Source organism: Oncorhynchus keta, chromosome 35 (genome assembly GCF_023373465.1).
Source record: "Oncorhynchus keta strain PuntledgeMale-10-30-2019 chromosome 35, Oket_V2, whole genome shotgun sequence".
Classification (NCBI taxonomy): domain Eukaryota; kingdom Metazoa; phylum Chordata; class Actinopteri; order Salmoniformes; family Salmonidae; genus Oncorhynchus; species Oncorhynchus keta.
In genome coordinates, this window is record NC_068455.1 from 41,980,598 (window position 1) to 42,002,154 (window position 21,557).

Consider the following 21,557-nt stretch of genomic DNA (forward strand, 5'->3'; position numbering starts at 1 on the left):
TAGTTACGACTAGCCTTTTGATTAACTGTCACACAGCATAACTGTACACATCCATTATGGAAGCTGGAGTTGCCAGGGATTCGTTTATGTTTACAATTGTAGCAATAACAAAGCAGGCTCCACACCTATGTTTTGGTAAAAAGCTGAGGGATGGGCCTAGAGAAATTGAACCACTGTAAACTTCATAGACAGAGATATGGATACACGGACTGACCATCCATGACATCAAAATGATCGTTTTAACCATGTTTTGAGGCCTTACAGTGTTTGTTTGAGTTTAAGTTAAACACGCTTATATTTTGAGTTCTGCTGGGGTCTCGAGACCACATATTGAGTGACTCGGTCTTGTCTCGGTGTCGGACATTTGTACTTAGTCCAGTGGTGAACTTATAGGTCTTCAGTGTGTGACAGGTTAGTACAGTGGTGAACCTATAGGTCTTCAGTGTGTGACAGGTTAGTACAGTGGTGAACCTATAGGTCTTCAGTGTGACAGGTTAGTACAGTGGTGAACCTATAGGCCTTCAGTGTGACAGGTTAGTACAGTGGTGAACCTATAGGCCTTCAGTGTGTGACAGGTTAGTACAGTGTTGAACCTATAGGACTTCCGTGTGTGACAGGTTAGTACAGTGGTGAACCTATAGGTCTTCAGTGTGTGACAGGTTAGTACAGTGGTGAACCTATAGGTCTTCAGTGTGACAGGTCAGTACAGTGGTGAACCTATAGGCCTTCAGTGTGTGACAGGTTAGTACAGTGTTGAACCTATAGGACTTCCGTGTGTGACAGGTTAGTACAGTGGTGAACCTATAGGACTTCAGTGTGTGACAGGTTAGTACAGTGGTGAACCTATAGGTCTTCAGTGTGACAGGTCAGTACAGTGGTGAACCTATAGGTCTTCAGTGTGTGACAGGTTAGTACAGTGGTGAACCTATAGATCTTCAGTGTGACAGGTTAGTACAGTGGTGAACCTATAGGCCTTCAGTGTGTGACAGGTTAGTACAGTGGTGAACCTATAGGTCTTCAGTGTGACAGGTTAATACAGTGGTGAACCTATAGGCCTTCAGTGTGTGACAGGTTAGTACAGTGGTGAACCTATAGATCTTCAGTGTGACAGGTTAGTACAGTGGTGAACCTATAGGCCTTCAGTGTGTGACAGGTTAGTACAGTGGGGCACCTATAGGTCTTCAGTGTGTGACAGGTTAGTACAGTGGTGAACCTATAGATCTTCAGTGTGACAGGTCAGTACAGTGGTGAACCTATAGGCCTTCAGTGTGTGACAGGTTAGTACAGTGTTGAACCTATAGGACTTCCGTGTGTGACAGGTTAGTACAGTGGTGAACCTATAGATCTTCAGTGTGACAGGTCAGTACAGTGGTGAACCTATAGGACTTCAGTGTGTGACAGGTTAGTACAGTGGTGAACCTATAGGCCTTCAGTGTGACAGGTTAGTACAGTGGTGAACCTATAGGACTTCAGTGTGTGACAGGTTAGTACAGTGATGAACCTATAGGTCTTCAGTGTGTGACAGTGGTGAACCTATAGGCCTTCAGTGTGTGACAGGTTAGTACAGTGGTGAACCTACAGGTCTTCAGTGTGACAGGTTAGTACAGTGGGGGACCTATAGGTCTTCAGTGTGTGACAGGTTCATGATTCTGAAATGACAGCAACTGTAATACCAGGTCACTCATGTAGGAGAGTGCACTTTCTATAAAACACAAAGGGCCAATGGTGTAGTGGAGGGTAGGCTATATGCAGGTATAAGCCGTACACCCACTTATTGTTCAGTGGGCATTGTGTGTATTCACTTCTTAATCCCTACTGAGGAGTATCAAAGTAGTGTAGTGGAGGTATACGATTTATCAGTTATGTAATACAATAGAGAAATCATACACAAAGTAGCCTACACAATCGCAAAGCACATGGAATATATTCACATGCGCTCCGCACAAATAGCCTAGATTCAGTGCAATATCATCTGCAGGCAGCAAGTGTACAATCTCAACTGGTTTGGCATGGAGCAGCTCACAGAAGAATAACATCGGTAGCTGGTAGGGTAGGAAAGACAGTTAAATGTATACCAGTAAATGCTAACCAAGGCAACAATGGGTATGTAAACCAGGTATTGTAAAAGTTTAGCCCGAAGTGTTGGTTAGTAGGCTATTTGTGATGCACAATTGTCATCATGTTCTGTTTGCATCAGGGGTGTCGACATGGATGGGCCTGGCTGGACAGAGGCCAACCCACTGGGGAGCCAGGCTCTGACAGGCCACCCAATCAGATTGATGTGGTTTAAGTACTGTTGTGGCCGTAGACCATCAAATATTAGGATTATTTGTTTTACTGTCATTTTGAGAGTGAAAATCTGAAAAATCGATAGGAAAACTAATTTAAAAGCATAGGAAATCGTAGGATTTTCAACACAGGATCCCTGTCCTTTGCTGGGTGGGCCGTTTGGGAACTTCTGGGCAAAATGTGGATATACCCACTTCTCCAGGCACCACTACACCACTGCATAGGGCCGATGGAAAGACAGCAGTCACACACAGCATGATGTTAAAGGATAAGCAGTCCATAAACTCTGACACAATAAGCCAGTAGGTCTCAATCATAAGAATACAAAAACACAACCATTAAGCATTTCCCAATCGAAATGTACAGTTATACTGCACTCTGACTGCAATCTTTTTTTCTTAGTGTGCCAGAGCGCAGAACAACTGATGAATTTACGAACGTGCAACGCCTGATGAATATGACCGATGTCAGTAAACGTAGACAAAAAAAGTAACAGTTAGTCAAGAATGCTCTACAAAAAAATGTAAACAGCTCTGCTACGAGTAAAATGGTCAGAGTGAGGTGTTCTCTCGTTTGTGTCTGGAAATAGCTAGCAAGCTAGCCAACTTTAGCCAGTTAACTTGGGTGCTTGGTTGGGATAAGCATGCATTGGCAGGCAAGCTGTAGAAGTACGAGGAGGCTACAATTCCCAATTGTTTATCAGTGCAATTGTGACGGCCAACTAGCTGGGAAAACTTTGAGAGGGTTTATCTGCTGTAGCTCTGATTAGCTATAAATCAAATCAAGTCAAATGTATTTATATAGCCCTTCGTACATCAGCTGATATCTCAAAGTGCTGTACAGAAACCCAGCCTAAAACCCCAAACAGCAAGCAATGCAGGTGTAGAAGCACGGAGGCTAGGAAAAACTCCCTAGAAAGGCCAAAACCTAGGAAGAAACCTAGAGAGGAACCAGGCTATGTGGGGTGGCCAGTCCTCTTCTGGCTGTGCCGGGGGGAGATTATAACAGAACATGGCCAAGATGTTCAAATGTTCATAAATGACCAGCATGGTCGAATAATAATAAGGCAGAACAGTTGAAACTGGAGCAGCAGCACGGTCAGGTGGACTGGGGACAGCAAGGAGTCATCATGTCAGGTAGTCCTGGGGCATGGTCCTAGGGCTCAGGTCCTCCGAGAGAGAGAAAGAAAGAGAGAAGGAGAGAATTAGAGAACGCACACTTAGATTCACACAGGACACCGAATAGGACAGGAGAAGTACTCCAGATATAACAAACTGACCCTAGCCCCCCGACACATAAACTACTGCAGCATAAATACTGGAGGCTGAGACAGGAGGGGTCAGGAGACACTGTGGCCCCATCCGAGGACACCCCCGGACAGGGCCAAACAGGAAGGATATAACCCCACCCACTTTGCCAAAGCACATAGCGCACCGGTGTCACGCCCTGACCTTAATATTCTTTGTTTTCTCTATTTTTTGGTTAGGTCAGGGTGTGACAAGGGTGATATGTGTTTTTGTACTGCCTAGGGGTTTTGTATGTTTATGGGGTTGTTTACTATCTAGGTGTTTTGTATGTCTATGGTTGCCTAGATTGGTTCTCAATCAGAGGCAGCTGTTTATCGTTCTCTCTGATTGGGAACCATATTTAGGCAGCCATATTCTTTGGGTAATTCGTGGGTTATTGTCTATGTGTTAGTTGCCTGTGTCTGCACTTATCATATATAGTGTCACGTTCGTTTTGTATAGTTTGTTTAGTGTCCATCTTCATTAAAAGTAACATGTATTCACATCACGCTGCGCCTTGGTCTCCTCCCTTCACCGAACGTGACAACCGGTCTGCGTAGACTCCGGTCCTGGACAAGACAGATGTTTTTATTTTGTTTTATTTACTGCAGTGTGTATTAATTGTCCAAACGCACGGCCGCTTTCCCACTCTATATTGCTATAACAATTTCGCAAATGCCTTAGTTTACGTAACTCCCAAACATTCTATGAATTTATGAAAATGTGAAAATGACCATATCTAAGTGGTCGCTTGTCAGAAAATGTTAAACAATTATTCCTGGGGGTGTATATGAACAGATTTGAATAAGATGTCATGTTGATAAAATGCTGTCAATTCCAATTTAAATGCAACAATGTTTCACACACATGTTATTTTCAAAGAGATGCAATATAAAATACAGTTCCACTCACCAGATGATGCTCATTTGAAACTTTATTAACTTCTTGTTGAAAGTTATTCTTGAAAAGGGGGAAGCTAACAAATTAGCAACAACGTCCTCTTTGATAACCTGCTGCTGCCGCTGCAAACTAGCCGACATCAAAAGCTAGCTAGCTAGACCGTGTGAAAACTATTGCTCGCTATTGCGCAGTGACCTGTTGACCTTCAAGAAAGCAGAACTTTCCATTTGTTTTTGTAAAAACGTTCCCACCCATTAAGTCAAAATATGATTGGTTGATTCCACTGTCACTCCAAAATGTTGTCTTAAATGTTGAATGGCAGATGCCTTTATCTAGCTTCTGATGGTCTAGCCAATGGCTGACTTAGCTAGCTAGATTTATATCCCCATAGACCAGCAAAGAAAATCCTGATTGGATCTATTTTCTCTTCAGTGTTAAACCTTTCCTTTCAAACAAAAACTGAGGAGAATATTGGAACATCAAATATGAACACATAAATACTGAACATTTTGAACTCTTATTATGGTGGTGATTTGTCGAAATTACAATCATGGTCTTGAATTGGACTCGCATTTTTCTGCCTTGTCCCCCTCCCGGTCTCAGTGTTGACTTATAATATAATAATATATGCCATTTAGCAGACGCTTTTATCCAAAGCGACTTACAGTCATGTGTGCATACATTCTACGTATGGGTGGTCCCGGGGATCGAACCCACTACCCTGGTGTTACAAGCGCCATGCTCTACCAACTGAGCTACAGAAGGACCACTTGGTCTCTATTTGCTCCGGTCCTGGTCTTGAATAGGTCTCGCTTTAGGTGGTCTCAAACACAACACTGGCACAGTTGAACTAAGCTCATGAGGCATTACTAAGTTATATTCTCCAGGAATCAATGGGCATATATCATTAATTTCTGCATGCAAAAATGGATGTAGCAACTAAGGATTCCAGCTTTAATCAACAATGCATCTCCAATGAAGTACGTATGTAATTCCACATATCTTCATATAAAGTATGACAATTTTTCACACACACTATGGTAATGATGGTAATGAATGAAAGCAGCACTATCAATATGCCATTTGGAAGATAGCAAATAGAGTATAACCTTGTTTAATTCAAATGAGTCCCCTCTCCACCTAAAAAGGGTCAACTTAAGTTTTCTCTGGCTAAGTCTGCTCTAATAGCTTCTGTGACATTTGTGTTATTACAGGTGGATGCCAAGGGAAGCCAGGCTTCCCCAAAAAATTTACCAACGTCTCTCTGTGCATTTTAGCCAGTTAACCTAGGACAACAAAAAATACAAGCGTGTACTGTATGAGTCATAGACAGTTTCATCAACATGACAGAGAGGAGGGTGGCATTGGCATTTCTCTATAAGTAGAAAGTGGTGGAAAAAGTACCCAATTGTCATACTTGAGTAAATGTAAAGATACCTTAATAGAAAATGGCTCATGTAAAAGTGAAAGTCATCCACTAAAATACTACTTGAGTAAAAGTCTAAAAGTATTTGGTTTTAAATATACTTAAGTACCAACACAGACATTACTTACAAACGAAAATAAACATTTGTGTTTTGTAAGTCTGCCAGGGATGTTCTCTTGATTAGTGTGTTAAATTGACCATTTTCCTGTCCTGCTAAACATTCTAAATGTAAAAAGTACATTATTTTCTTAAAGAACGTTGTGGAGTAAAAGTAAAAAGTTGCCTAAAATATAAATAGTAAAGTAAAGTACAGAGACTCCAAAAAGTTGTACTTTAAAGTATTTTAACTTAAGTACTTTACACCACTGCAAGTAAGGTGAGTCAACATGTTGTTTAAACAACACACACACACAAATCAGAACCATCGGCAGCCACATCATATTTAGCTTATGTTGATTGGACTAAATAGTTTTTGGTATCTCTTCGATGTCACTGTAAGATTAGGTGATTTGATGAAGTTGAAATGTTGAAGTTGAAATGGTGCTGGAATAGTGGAGGAAGCTCCCGTTTTCTTTGCGACTTGTGGCAACTCTCTGTGGTTCTAAATCAACATTTCGGAAACATTCACTTGCTTGATCATGCTGTAGGTCTTGTAACTGTTTGTTACATGCTTTGTGTTCTTCCTCGGACAGAGGTTGCTTTCCGGTTTTGTGATGAAACTAATGTGTGGTTGAATGTATTCTGCCACTGTCTTCTCATTGTCTCTGCCTTAGGCGTATGTATCACAGTCACAAGGCAAATGAACTAACATTAAAGAGCAAACAACACAATTATCGCAACACACAGGTTGTAATATGGCTTTTTATTCTGGCTTGGCTTCCCGGTTGATTTTACTCATGCACCGCTATTGTTTAATGCCACCGCTTGAAATGAGAGCATTACAACCGTGCAAGACAGGCTCCTGGGTTACGACGGTTTCTCTGGTTTGATGTCAAAAGGTTAATAGACATATGTAAATCATCACCGATGTGGAGAAAACGCTCGTTTAAATTCCTCATGGTTCTCAATAGCTAGATTTCCATGTAATTGGTGACAGATTATCATGCGAATATTCTGAAATCCGCATAAAAACAATATGAGAACTTTCCCACCGGAGATGGGTTTCCATCAAATTGACTTGTTGCAGATAAAAGACTGTCCGTGATGACGTAGCGCACATAAGAATACATGATGCTGTTAAATTCCCATGTACCGAATAAAAAATGCAAGTTAAATGAGTTTTCATGCATTTTTAACTCTAATTATGTTTTTCTCACAAAATGTTTTGCATTCTATAGCTAGTGTGCCCACTCGGGTATTGGCACGTGCGATGTAGACATCAGCGCGTAGATACAAGCGTGCGCTGTTTAGCTAGAGTCCACATAAACCTACATGATGAGATTATTATGGACTCAAGAGCCGAGATTGTTTTAATTGTTAAACGGCAGCCAAGGATCGATGATCATGTCAGCAGAATTATTGGAAAGGAGCATCAAGCTTTCACCTCCTTGTGAAGTTCATCATAATTTATTGAATCTGTCGCCTAACATACTGCGTGCTTTCCTTATGTGTTGTAGTGGGAGGACCACAAAACATGTCATTGTGTGACTCCAAATTTGCTTTGATATGATGGTTATTATATAAAAAAAATGTGCAAATAGTAGTATTTCCATGACAATTCTCCAGTAATTAACCCAGGGACAACCCCCCCCCTTATCCCGGACGACGCTGGGCCTATTGTGCGATGTACTGAAACCTTAAGCACCGCAATGCAGTGCCTTAGACCGCTGCGCCACTCGGGAGGCCCTGTCTTGACATTTTTTTATCAGATGTATGAAAAGGTCTGGCTGGAAAGCTGGTGAGTGATCCAAAATATCATCATGGTCTAAGTGTGTTTGGGGTTTCTTCAATGTTGTGCTGTGTGTGATGAGGCTGGATCCAAACTGCTGAGCTGTGCAGTGTCAGTGTGTGAACCAGCCTTGAACATGGAAGGGCACTCAATATGTCGACCAGCTGCATTTCAAATCTAAACCACAGCCCCACCGACTGCCTCATATCACATTTATCAGGATTAAAGTGAGACATTCATGCCGGAGAGTGTAGGCTATACATGATGTCAGCTACCTAAAAATGGGCAATTTTCTGACATTTTCAGTTGAAAAATAAACGGTAGAATAAGCTGATTGAGGAGTGAGGAGAAAAGTCTGCTTCACTTCCTCAATGTGAACATTGAGAGCTTGGGGAGGTTTGTGGGCTCAACCATCCATGATTCTTTTCGTATTTCATTGGTCAGGCTATAATACTGTATAATACCGCATAATTGAAACATTGTTAACAAGGTGATTCAAACTACAAAGGATGATTTAAGATTTCTTATATGCTATATTAAGATACCAACAGAGCGCAGAGATAATAATCATCCTAAAGATGTAGCTGTGCACTTCATGTCGGCCTACAATATATGCATGTCATCTTTTCAAGGGAATGAAAGGGTTGGGTTTCACAGTTCTCGTAGGCTTTGATTCATGTCTAAGCACCCTATCCATATTTATCACCATCAGGAGCTTATGAAAGGGTCATTTGAATTAATTAGGGTCATTTTCCATCTGCTTGTAGTTGACTGAGGGGGCACAAAGTACGTGAGGATGCTTGACTGGGTATTTAGCATTTTTTCATACCTGGAATAGCCTTTTCTTGCAAACAAGAGCTATAATCATTATTCTTAATTCTATGTAAAAAAAAATATGTTTATTTTTCCTCCGGACTTGTGTGTGTGTTTTTTTTTAAGACACTAAATATGCTTCTCTGCATCTCTCCTAAAAATCTTATTCAGTACATTTAGTAATTGCATGCTTTTCTAAAGTCTACCAACCTTGCCAGCAGGCATGCCAGCTAAGATAGTTAGACTAGCTAGCTACTCTAACTCAATTGATAGACTGAAATGGCGTCTTGGTAGATAGTTATGAGGTTGGGAGAGTAGGAACCTATCTGGGCTAGCTAAAGCCAAGTTCATAAAATTGCTAAGTGACTAGTAGTATTACAGAGAAACAACAACAAAAAATGTCAAATTCTAATAGTTATTATTATTATTAAACAGGACAAATCTGAGAAAAAAAATAAAGTCTGAAAGGACACCAGGAGTCCATTTGTCACTATTTGGTTGAGAAAGAAACACAATTTGCCACAATATGAGTTTTTTTGCGTGCGTTTTCTGGTTTCTCCTGGGTAGAAAATGGGAAAGGAATAAGCCCATAATTGGAGTCTCACGAGCATCAAGCCCTGCTATTGATGCTGTGTAATAGATGTGCTATTCCCTTGCGAGATCAAAGCAATTGATTACTCATGCGGTTTATGTGACTGAACGGGGTCCCGAACAAGTCACACGTATTTTGATGTCCTACGAATCACTCCATAGAACATTATGTCTAGAACATTGTTTTGTTGTAATGCCTTTCATGTGATATACTTTATGTTGTCATGCTTTGTTGTTGCCATTTAGAGATTGCATGACAAGTATAATTTTTTAGATAGAGAAACCACATTATTAACCCCGTATTCCCTGCATTAATGTCATGCCTAAATGATTTGCTAATTTTAGTCACGGTCAATCATGGTTATTAGGGGCACAAGTTCATTTGGTGACAACAATCAGGAGCTTCGCAAGGCCATTGTGGGCTGATGATTGCCTAAGCCTCAGAGGACAAAGAGGGTGAATTGATAAACTGTTGCTAAAGCTGCATACAAGATGATAATATTTTATGGCTTAATTTCAACCTCGTCTTCATTGATCATTCTACTGTAACCTTCATGCAACTTACTAGTTTTCTATTGAAGCACTGAAGCAGAACACTGAGCTATAAATGATAACATATAATTAGCTGTATTGCATTAGTTCCCAATAACAAGGTGATGTATGTGTTGCTTTGTAAAATATATTTGCATGTGTAAGTATAACATACCGTATCTTTATACCTTCCATCTTACTCACTTGACAACAAGAATATTGCATCAGCGCTTCAGCCAATGCTTTGCTTTCTAGGTCAACCATGTCCTTCAGGTTTCATTATCCCTAGTCGGTATTATGAGCTTTGTGCCAAGCAATGTTATAATTAGGTTGAATTAATGTTCACTCTGAATATATTCCTAGGGTGTAAAATGGATTAACATGGGTTTCCATACACAAGTTTGCTGGTTCGAATCCCTCCCCAAACTTAAACAGTATATTTTCTTGCCTGAACTTAACTAATCAAATTTGTTTCTGTCCTCGAGTCAGAGCTGCCCTTAAGAGGAATGAGGGAAACTCCTTTCTGTAGTGTTTCAGGGGATTGAGTTGAAACATGAATGAAGACTCGACTGCCCAAGAGAACATTTGTCTTTCTGGCTTGAAAAACCTTGGCCTCAGGCCTTGTAAGTCATCCTATTCATGTTACCTTGGCTGTACATAGATAATCCTGGTTTTACTGCCCAGAGACTCCTCGATTTGAACAGCTGTGACCCACTCCTGTTGATGTCACTGCCAACTCAGCAGAAACATTTGATATTTCTCAAGGGCACACTACATATTGCATGGCACATCATTATAATGTTAGCCCACAGTTAGCCCAAACCAGCATTGTATTGGCAGACAACATGCCCATTTGGTCAACCTGAAATCATTACAACCCACATAATGTAGATCCATATTGAATTTCCCATTGACAGCGTGAACCCTATAGGAAAACATTTGCATTGAACCATAAGGGGACATATTTGCAATCAGAGCTTATCATTGCAGGACACATTCATCGGTCATGCATGATGAATCTGGTGAAAATCCATGAGTGCTCTGCTGTGTTGCTCTGCTGTGTTTGGCTATTGGTGCATGACAGATGAAGGACCAGTGGTGCACATCCTCTGACAGTGGTGCAGGTCTGCGCTGTGGCAGCTCAGGTGTTTGGTAGACGCGTGAGGTCAGAGGTCAAAGTGTGTGTGCGTGTATGTGTATGTATTCACACCTCGATCACAGCTGATCTCATTATGCGTGTGCTGTAGTAAAACCTGCAAAGAGGTGTGGGGTAGCTTGTGATGGATAACTAATGTCAAGCAATTATATGTTTAGGGCTCTAATCAATCAGAGTTACAGATTCTGCGATATTAACGTAAAGGCAGTTTCAGAGTGAGCCAATATATGCAGCGTTTATCATGAATGTAGTCTCCCCTAAAGTTGGAACATTACCTTTAAATTTCCATCACGCTGTAAAGCTGAACCTCTGCAATGCAGATTGAATAGAGCCCTTGGTCTTCAGAGCAGGTTACTATATTTCCAAATAAAGATTTCAACTTCTTCCACCAGTCCTACAGCAATTTTTATATAATGGATTGAAATCATACATGGAGTTAGTTGATTTAATACTGGTAGTTGCTTCTCTTGGTCTTTTCTTGAGTACATTTCTTTGTACCGTTTTCCATTATTTTAGCATCATGCTTTATTCATGCTTGTGGGCTCCGTGATGCCACAAGGGGGAGTGCAACCTACTTTGTCCCACACATTGACATAATAGTAACTGACATACAGTATTATGGGTCCCTCATCACCAATAACAGTGATCAACACATCAAATGATGGACTCTACACTGTAACACCATATGACACTTCATATTTGTAGATTCCATTTAACAATAAATTTTACTCTCATGGAGCAGTATTTCATTGCAGAAGTTTTTATTTTACAGCATTTCCTATTGTAAAAAATGATGTCCACAAATTCACATGTATGGCAAGCCCTTGGACATGTTGTAGAACACAATGTTTCACATATCAATGCCGAGAGATGAGTTTGATATACATTGTCTGTATCTTGATAGGCTAACTTATTGTGTAATTCTCTGTATCTTGATAGGCTAACTTATTGTGTAATTCTCTGTATCTTGATAGGCTAACGTATTATGTCATTCAGGGCAGTAAATGAATTTGAAGCAGATGCTAGCCGGAACATACAGAGACATGAATACACTTAAATGTATGAACATACAGTTCAAACACCCACTCATACACTGTTAAATACTGCATGTTTGTTCAGTAAAAGTGAAGGTATTCATCAGCTGTTATGTCTATTGGATAAATATCACCCACAATAAAAACCAGTCTGGGTCTGTGTTTGACATTCAGGTTGTATGAATCCTGGCCTTCTCTCTTGAAACCCCGATAAAAAGGTTTCCACACCCAGTTAAGAATTTAACTTTGTGACTATCCCAGGGATTCTGCTTTTACAGGCACATTTAACATTTCTAGAGAAAATTGGTCATTGTGTAGCTCAAAGACTTGTTCATGATCCAGGAGGTTGAGAAATGTTTAATCGGTTTTCTATAACAGGCTAATAGTGAACCAAAACAGTTTGACCATAATTTAATTCTGCACTGTAAAAAAAATGTAGTTGTTTAAACTAAATATTGTTAAGTAACTGATTCCACAGCCTTTTTAAGTTTACTCAACTTTTCGATTAAAAAAGCTACCAGCACTTAACATTTTTATTTGGCCCAAACTTTGGCAAAAATTAAGTCAATTACGTGCTTGCTCAACTTGTCTCAAATGTTCATTCAACTAGAAATTATTATTTGGGCATAATCACAAAAAAAGGCTGTGGAACAAGTTACACCCATAATGCTTTTGGCATAAAATGTTTTCAACGTGCATACAGTGCATTCGGAAAGTATTCACACCCCTTCTCTTTTTCCACATTTTGTTACGTTACAGCCTTATTCTAAAATGGACTAAATTGTTATTGTTTTTTATCATCAATCTACACACAATACCCCATAATGACGAAGCAAAAACAGGTTTAGTCAATTTGACAAATTTATAAAAAATAAACAACACAAATACCACATCTACATAAGTATTCAGACCCTTTACTCAGTACTTTGTTGAAGCAGCTTTGGCAGCGATTACAGCCTTGAGTCTTCTTGGATATGATGTTACAAGCTTGGCACACCTGTGTTTGGGATGTTATTCCCATTCTTCTCTGCAGATCCTCTCAAGCTCTGTCAGGTTGGATGGGGAGCGTCCCTGCACATTTATTTGCAGGTCTCTCCAGAGATGTTTGATCGGGTTCAAGTCCGGGCTCTGGCTGGGCCACTCAACAACATTCAGAGGCTTGTCCCGAAGCCACTCCTTCATTGTCTTGACTGTGTGCTTAGGGTCGTTGTCCTGTTGGAAGGTGAACCTTCTCCCCAGTCTGAGGTCCTGAGCGCTCTGGAGCAGGTTTTCATCAAGGATCTCTCTGTACTTTGCTCCGTTCATCTTTCATTCGATCCTGACTAGTCACTGCCACTGAAAAACATCTCCACAGCATGATGCTGCCACCACCATGCTTCACCATAGGGATGGTGACAGATTTCCTCCAGATGTGACACTTGGCATTCAGGCCAAAAAGTTCAATCTTGGTTTCATCCGACCAGGGAATCTTGTTTCTTATGGTCTGAGAGTCTTTAGGTGTCTTTTGGAAAAATCCAAGCGGGTTGTCATGTGCCTTTTACTGAGAAGTGGCTTCCGTCTGGCCGCTCTACCATAAAGGCCTGATTGGTGGAGTGCTGCATAGATGGTTGTCCTTCTGGAAGGTTCTCTCATCTCCACAGAGGAACTCTGGAGCTCTGTCAGAGTGACCATCGGGCTGTTGGTCACCTCCCTGACCAATGCCCTTCTCTCCCGATTGCTCAGTTTGGCCAGGCAGCCAGCTCTAGGAAGAGTCTTGTTGGTTCCAATCTCCTCCCATTTAAGAATGATGGAGGCCACTGTGTTCTTGGGGACCTTCAATGCTGCAGACATTTTTTGGTAACTGCCCCCAGATCTGTGCCTCGACACAATCTTGTCTCGAGCTCTACGGACAATTCCCAGCAACCTCATGGCTTGGATTTTGCTCTGACATACACTGTCAACTATGGGACCATAATTAGAGAGGTGCGTGGCTTTCCAAACCATGTTCAATCAATTGAATTTACTACAGATGGACTCCAATCAAGTTGTAGAAACATTTCAATGATGATCAATGGAAACAGGATGCACCTGAGCTCAATTTCGAGTCTCATAGCAAAGGGTCTGAATACTTATGCAAATAAGGTATTTTTGTTTTTTATTTGTAATAAATTTGCTACCATTTCTAAAAAACCTGTTTTCGGCTTGTATCTGGTATTGTGTGTAGATTGATGAGGAAAAAACTATTTAATCCATTTTAGAATAAAGCTTGTAACGTAGCAAAATGTGGAAAAAGTGAAGGGGTCTGGATACTTTACAGTAATTATTTTTCAACATGTTCTCGCCTTGAATTTCAAGTCACAATCTCTTGGTTCACGGCATACCGCACTTCCTGCTACGCCACCATGTCTGTGTCAATGACTGATTTCACACATTGTACTTCAAAGTAAATCTCAGCTCTGTTGAAAGTACATTCCAGTAAAACTATTATATTTATAATAGTTATTAAAGAGTAACATTAAAACAGTAATATGCTCCACCAACATCAGGGAACAACACAGAAAACCCTACAATTGCTGAAATAAGGAAATCACATAAATGATAAGAGAACAGTCCGATTAACTGATGATTGACACAGATATGGTGATGTAGACGGGCGATTGGAATGCTTTGAACCCGAAAAGTTGTGAGTTAAAATCCCAGGTGAGGACATGTTCCAGTTAAATAATAACTACTGTAAAAATGAACATGCACAATGTCACCTGTGTTAAATATGAACACTATCGGTCAAAAGTTTTAGAACACCTACTCATTCAAGGGTTTTTCTTTATTCATACTATTTTCTACATTGTAGAGTAATAGTGAAGACAGGAAAACTATGAAATAACACATATGGAATCATGTAGTAACCAAAAAGGTGTTAAAGAAAACTAAATATATTTGAGATTTGAGATTCTTCAAATAGCCACATTTTTGCCTTGATGACAGCTTTGCACACTCTTGGCATTCTCTCAACCAGCTTCATGAGGTAGTCACCTGGAATGCATTTCAATTAACAGGTGTGCCTTTTTAAAAGTTAATTTGTGGAATTTCTTTCCTTCTTAATGCATAAGAGCCAATCAGTTGTGTTGTGACTAGGTAGGGGTGTTCAACAGAAGAGCCATGTTTGGTAAAAGACTAAGTCCATATTATGGCAAGAGCCGCTCAAATAAGCAAAGAGAAATGACAGTCCATCATTACTTTAAGACATGAAGGTCAGTCAATACGGAAATTTCTAAAGCTTTAAAAGTGTCTTCAAGTGCAGTTGCAAAAACCATCAATCTCTATGATGAAACTGGCTCCCATGAGGACCACCACAGGAATGGAAGACCGAGTTAGCTCTGCTGCATAGGATACAGTGGCTTGCGAAAGTATTCCCCCCCCTTGGCATTTTTCATATTTTATTGCCTTACAACCTGGAATTAAAATGTATTATTTTGGGGGCTTTGTATTATTTGATTTACACAACATGCCTACCACTTTGAATATGCAGAATATGTTTTATTGTGAAACAAACAAGAAATAAGACCCAATTTTTTAATACTTGAGCGTGCATAAATATTCACCCCCCAAAGTGAATACGTTGTAGAGCCACGTTTTGCAGCAATTACAGCTGCAAGTCTCTTGGGATATGTCTCTATAAGCTTGGCACATCACAGAAATCTTTAAGTCATTCCACAGATTCTCAATTGGATTGAGGTCTGGGCTTTGACTAGGACATTCCATGACATTTAAATGTTTCCCCTTAAACCACTCGAGTGTTGCTTTAGCAGTATGCTTAGGGTCATTGTTCAGCTGGAAGGTGAACCTCCGTTCCAGTCTCAAATCTCTGGAAAACTGAAACAGGTTTCCCTCAAGACTTTCCTTGTATTTAGTACCATCCATCATTCCTTCAATTCTGACCAGTTTGAAAGTCCCTGCCGATGAAAAACATCCCCACAGATTGATGCTGCCACCACCATGGTTCACTGTGGGGATGGTGTTCTCGGGGTGATGAGAGGTGTTGGGTTTGCGCCAGGCATAGCGTTTTCCTTCCCACATGCCTTTTGGCAAACACCAAACGCGTTTGCCCAGCTCTGCGGAGTGCATGACTTAAAGTGGTCCTATGGACAGATACTCCAATCTCCGCTGTGGAGCTTTGCAGCTCCTTCAGGGTTATTTTTGGTCTCGTTGCTGCCTCTCTGAATAATGCCCTCCTTGTCTGGTCTGTAAGTTTTGGTGGGCGGCTCACTCTTGGCAGGTTTGTTGTGGTGCCATATACTTTTTTTATATTGGATTTTAATGGTGCTCCGTGGGATGTTCAAAGTTTCTGATATTTTTTTATAACCCAACCCTGATCTGTACTTCTCCACAAATTTGTCCCTGACCTGTTTCGAGAGCTCCTTGGTCTTCATGGTGCCGCTTGCTTGGTGGTGCCCCTTGCTTAGTGGTGTTGCAGACTCTGGGGCCTTTTAGAACAGGTGTATATATACTGAGATCATGTGACAATTAGATTGCACACAGGTGGACTTTATTTAACTAATTATGTGACTTCTGAAGGTAAATGGTTGCACCAGATCTTATTTGGGGTCTTCATAGCAAAAGGTGTGAATACATATCCACGCACCACTTTTTTATTTTTTTATTTCACAGTTATTTTTTAAATTTCACTTCACTAATTTGGACAGTTTTGTGTATGTCCATTACATGAAATACAAATACAAATCAATTTCAATGACAGGTTGTAATGCAACAAAATAGGAAAAACGCCAAGGGGGATGAATAGTTTTACAAGGCACTGTAAGTTCATTAGAGATACCAGCCCCAGAAATTGCAGCCCAAATCAATTCTTAAGAGAGTTCAACAGACACATCTCAACATCAACTGTTCAGAGGAGACTGTGAATCAGGCCTTCGTGGTGGAATTGCTGCAAAGAAACCACTACTAAAGGACACCAATAATAAGAAGAGACTTGCTTGTGCCAAGAAGCACGGGCAATAGACATTAGACCAGTGGAAATGTGTCCTTTGGTCTGGAGTCCAAATTGGAGATTTTTGGTTCCAACCACTGTCTTTGTGAGACGCGGTGTGGGTGAACGGATGATCTCTGTATGTGTATTTCCCACCGTAAAGCATGGAGCAGGGGGTGTGATGGTATGGGGGTGCTTAGAATTCAAGGCACACTTATCCAGCATGGCTACCACAGCGTTCTGCAGATATACGCCATCCCATTTGGTTGGCGCTTAGTAGGACTATCATTTGTTTTTCAACAGGACAATGACCCACCACACCTCCAGGCTGTGTAAGGGCTATTTGACCAAGAAGGAGAGTGATGGAGAGTTGACCTGGCCTCAACCTGAGATGTTTTGGGATGAGTCGGACCTCAGAGTGAAGGAAGCAGCCAACAAGTGCTCAGCATATGTGGGAACTCCTTCAAGACTGTTGGAAAAGCATTCCAGGTGAAGCTGGTTGAGAGAATGCCAAGTGTGCAAAGCTGTCATCAAGGCAAAGGGTGGCTATTTGCAGAATCTCAAATATAAAATATATTTTGATTTGTTTAACACTTTTTTGGTTACTACATGATTCCATATTTGTTATTTCATAGTTTTGATTGCATCACTATTATTTTGCAATGTAGAAAATAGTAAAAATAAAGAAAAGCCCTTGAATGAGTCGGTGTTCTAAAACTTTTGACCAGTGGTGTATGTTGAAAATGTTGTATGTTAAAAGCAATGTTTGTGTCTTTAAACAGTTACACAGACCTTTTTAGTTAAGATGCTGTAGTTGTTTGAACATATGAGACAAGTTGAACAAACACATCATTTGATGTTTACTGATTTTTTTTCTAAAGTTGGCGCTAGGTTTGGGCCAACTAAACATTTTAAGTTCAGTTAACACTTTAACCGAAAAGTTTAGTAAACTAAAATAGGCTGTGGAAACAGTTACTTAATAATAATTAGTTGAAACAACTGTATATATTTTTTACGGCGTGTCCATCAACTATAAATAGAATAGAGTAAGATCCTTATCTCCGTGTAACAGTTTCACAATGAATAAGAAACGTACATTCTGTACACACTAGTGTATGCAAAACAAAAACATTTAAAAAAAACATATCACCATGTTAGGAAATAATCGCATCAAATAAATTAGATTATTGATATGATTGGGCAAAAACTGGTTGAATCAACTTTGTGTCCATGTCATTTCAACCCCAAAAATATGTTAGATGGCGTCGAATCAACATGGAAAACTGATTGGATTTGCAAAAAGTCCTCAACGTAGGGGCATTATGCACCCCCCCAAATGTTTTACCTAAATCCAATGTTTTGTTGATATCATGTTGAATTCACGGTAGTTGACAACTCAACCAATGTAAATCCAAACTAGACGCTTAACTGACGTCTGTGCCCAGTGGATAATGTCATAGCCAGCCAATGTACAGAAGTAATGGTTTCAGTCGAGTCTGGTTTGGATAGCTCTTACTAATGATGCAGCGGATCTGAAATGCAACGGTCAGTCGCGAAGGGAATAACGCGCAATGCGCCGCGAGCCACCATAATCCCCAAATGGGAGCCCTTGCGAAACACAAATAACAAATCAGTTGTATTCATAATTTATTATAATCGGCTTAAATATATATGACATATTAAACCTGAATTTGAGTATTGCGCAACGTTAGCTACTGTGTAAAAAGTGTGTCCTATACGGTGTCCCCATAATACCATCATTACATAAAGGTTTATCGTGCCCTAAATTGCATCATATGAATGCATGTACACATATAACACCACACAGGGGTATCTGTATTGTATGCTGTATTGTATAGAGCAACAATGCAAACAAAATAGGACATGGAAGACATATGTTCAGGATATGCAAAATCTGAAGCGTAAGAGTTTATGGAAAGCTTTTTTAAAGTCATCATTGGACATGGTATATATAATTGGATTGATTAACGAGTTGAGATAACCAAGCCAGGTGAAAAAGTCAAACATCTCGGGGTAAAAACAAGCTTCACAGGCGGTCACCACCAGGGTGTATATGAAAAAGGGCAACCAGCATATAATGTATGCGCCTAATATTATTCCCAATGTTTTGGTCGCTTTCCTCTCTCTAGCAGCTGAGATCTTTTTCTTCTCCAAAAGTGCGTCGGACACGGTTACTTTCACATGGTTCTTACTTGCCAAGGACCCCGTGTCACTGAAGTGGGTATCGTGTATTTTACACTGAGAAGATGATGTCGATGCCACAGATCCAGGGGAGTTGGTGATCAGGTGCGCTGAAGTGAGTCTTTTCCCTACCTTTCTGGGTGACTGTTTCAAAATGATCTTACGTGCTTCTAAGTATATCCTTCCATAAAGCACAATAAGCAACAGAGTAGGGATGTAGAATGCTCCAAACGTGGAGTAAATAGTGTAGAAAATGTGATCCGTATTGACATTGCATTCAGTTAACTCCTCCGCTTTCACCTGGCGCCAGAAAAGCGGGGGCAGGGAGATGGAGATAGCGATGACCCAGGCGGTCACGATCATTCCCGCAGCGCGCGCTGGCGTGCGCTTTTTGGAGTACTCAACGGCGTCTGTTATTGCCCAGTATCGATCCAAAGCGATTACGCATAAGTGAAGGATAGAAGCAGTGCAACATGTTATATCTGAGGATAACCAAATGTCACATGTAACTTGTCCCAAAGTCCAGGTGTGACTCACCGTGTACAGGACGCATATTGGCATCACCAAAATGGACACCAAGAGGTCGGTGACAGCTAGAGACGCTATGAGAAAGTTTGCTGGAGTGTGCAGTTTCTTAGACTGATAAATCGTTGCAATGACAAATGCGTTGGATAAAGTAGTCGCGAGTGTGACAACGAAGAGAATCACTGCCAACCCGGTTTGATAAGCCAAACTCTCATCATTTTCATCAAGCTCTGGAGATTCTGTCCCATTGGTATCGTTTGTGATATTCATCATTTGTCCATATAATGCAGGCTGGAGTTGACTTGAGCGCTCCATCCCCTTAGTCGTTTTTCTCCATCACTGATCGATTCCTCATTTTGAAACTGTGTGGTCAGTCCAAAGAGAAGGGATATTCTTCTTGTGTTGCCAAGTCTCTAACATCCATTTTTTCTTAATACATTTCAATCAATCTAGTAAAGTATTTTGGTACAGGAAAACGTTGTTGTCCGTTTCTTCTTCATTTTTTCTTCATTGCAGAAGCGACCCTATTATAATTGTTGATGTAAAAAAAAAAAAAAAAAAGGATTTTGAAGTAAAGATCCATTATGTTCTCTGGAAAATGTATACCAACGTCTGTCCTCAACTGTTTTAACAGTTTAGCTATCGAAACAAAATAAATAGTATGTATATAGAAAGTTTATCAAAATAAACATTGAGACTGATGAAAGACCAATGACTTGCAGCCATTTGAAAAATGTTGCAACTGCAAGCTTACCATTTGCATTGTAATCCTTGTCTCCTGGAGTTGTCTTACAGGCTGCTTCAGTTGAATGGTGAGGAGACCTCCACTCTTGGTTTTATACAGCTGCTGCCGCCTGCCTCTGACAGCAAACATTAACATGCAGCATTGATCACAGGGATTCTTCTGGAGAGGTGAGCACATCTCCACTGGGTCATAGTGCCCTGCCATTTCTACCTGTCACCATGAGTCATGTATTTGCCCTTTATCATTAATACCCATGTTTACCATACCTATATTGAACCTGAACAACACATAAACGATAGACTACTAGAAATAAAACAATTTCAACATAGAATAGATCCATCACTTCCTACATCTGTCAAATCATTGGCCACTCATGGTCTGAGTAAATACATTACCAGAGGCATTGTATACCTTTACTGCATTTAGACAATAGGCCTACATATCACATCAAATCGTTAATTTAATTTCCAACACATATAGTAGGCTACAATGTTCTTAAACATCATAAAAGTCAACTCCAGCCAACTTCTGCATTATATGGACAAATGATGAATATCACAAACGATACCAATGTGAGGATTGCTGGGAGGTCGTCTGCAGGGGGCTATGCACCCCATCAAGAAGTTGGAGACTTTAGCATTTTCCAAACACCTGAAACAGCTTTTCCTTCAATCTAGAGCCATAATCATTATGCTTAATTCTATGTTTAAAAAAATATATATATATGTATTTTTCTGCATACAGTATCTAAGCATACCTCTTCAGCTGTCTGCATACTCCTGACTGGTGTTTTTTATTTTAAAGAAACTAAATATGCTTCTCTTCATCTCTGCTGAAATCTGGGTAAAATACCAACATGCACATGTTTGTGAGAGTATCATCTTTCCATAGAGTGGTCATAATTGTTTGTAGAACGTTCGGACGCTACAGAAGTTTTGTGAGAAGACCGATTTATCGGGATTTCTCCTGGTCTGACAGACACCGCTGTAGATCGGCCAACTTCCACTAAGATGCGAAAGGTCGACATTGGCGGATGCTGTGAATTGAGACAGTTATCTCTGGCTCAAACAGACCGATTTTGATGAGGATTTCTTTATTATGCTAAGTAAATTTCCGTGGTGCACGGAAATCAACTTTAGGGCGTTTTAAAGAAACTAAATATGCTTCTCTGCATCTCTGCTCCAATCTGGATAAAATATTGAAAGGAA

General features: G+C 40.4%; 1 protein-coding gene across 1 annotated transcript; it reads right to left on the reverse strand.

The window, feature by feature from the left end:
* Positions 1-18,305: 18,305 nt before the first annotated feature.
* On the reverse strand, positions 18,306-20,382 carry LOC118369273 (5-hydroxytryptamine receptor 1B-like). The gene has a single exon (XM_035753734.2). The coding sequence runs from the start codon at positions 19,917-19,919 to the stop codon at positions 18,777-18,779; it is 1,143 nt and encodes a 380-aa protein (XP_035609627.1). The 5' UTR covers positions 19,920-20,382; the 3' UTR covers positions 18,306-18,776.
* Positions 20,383-21,557: the final 1,175 nt, after the last annotated feature.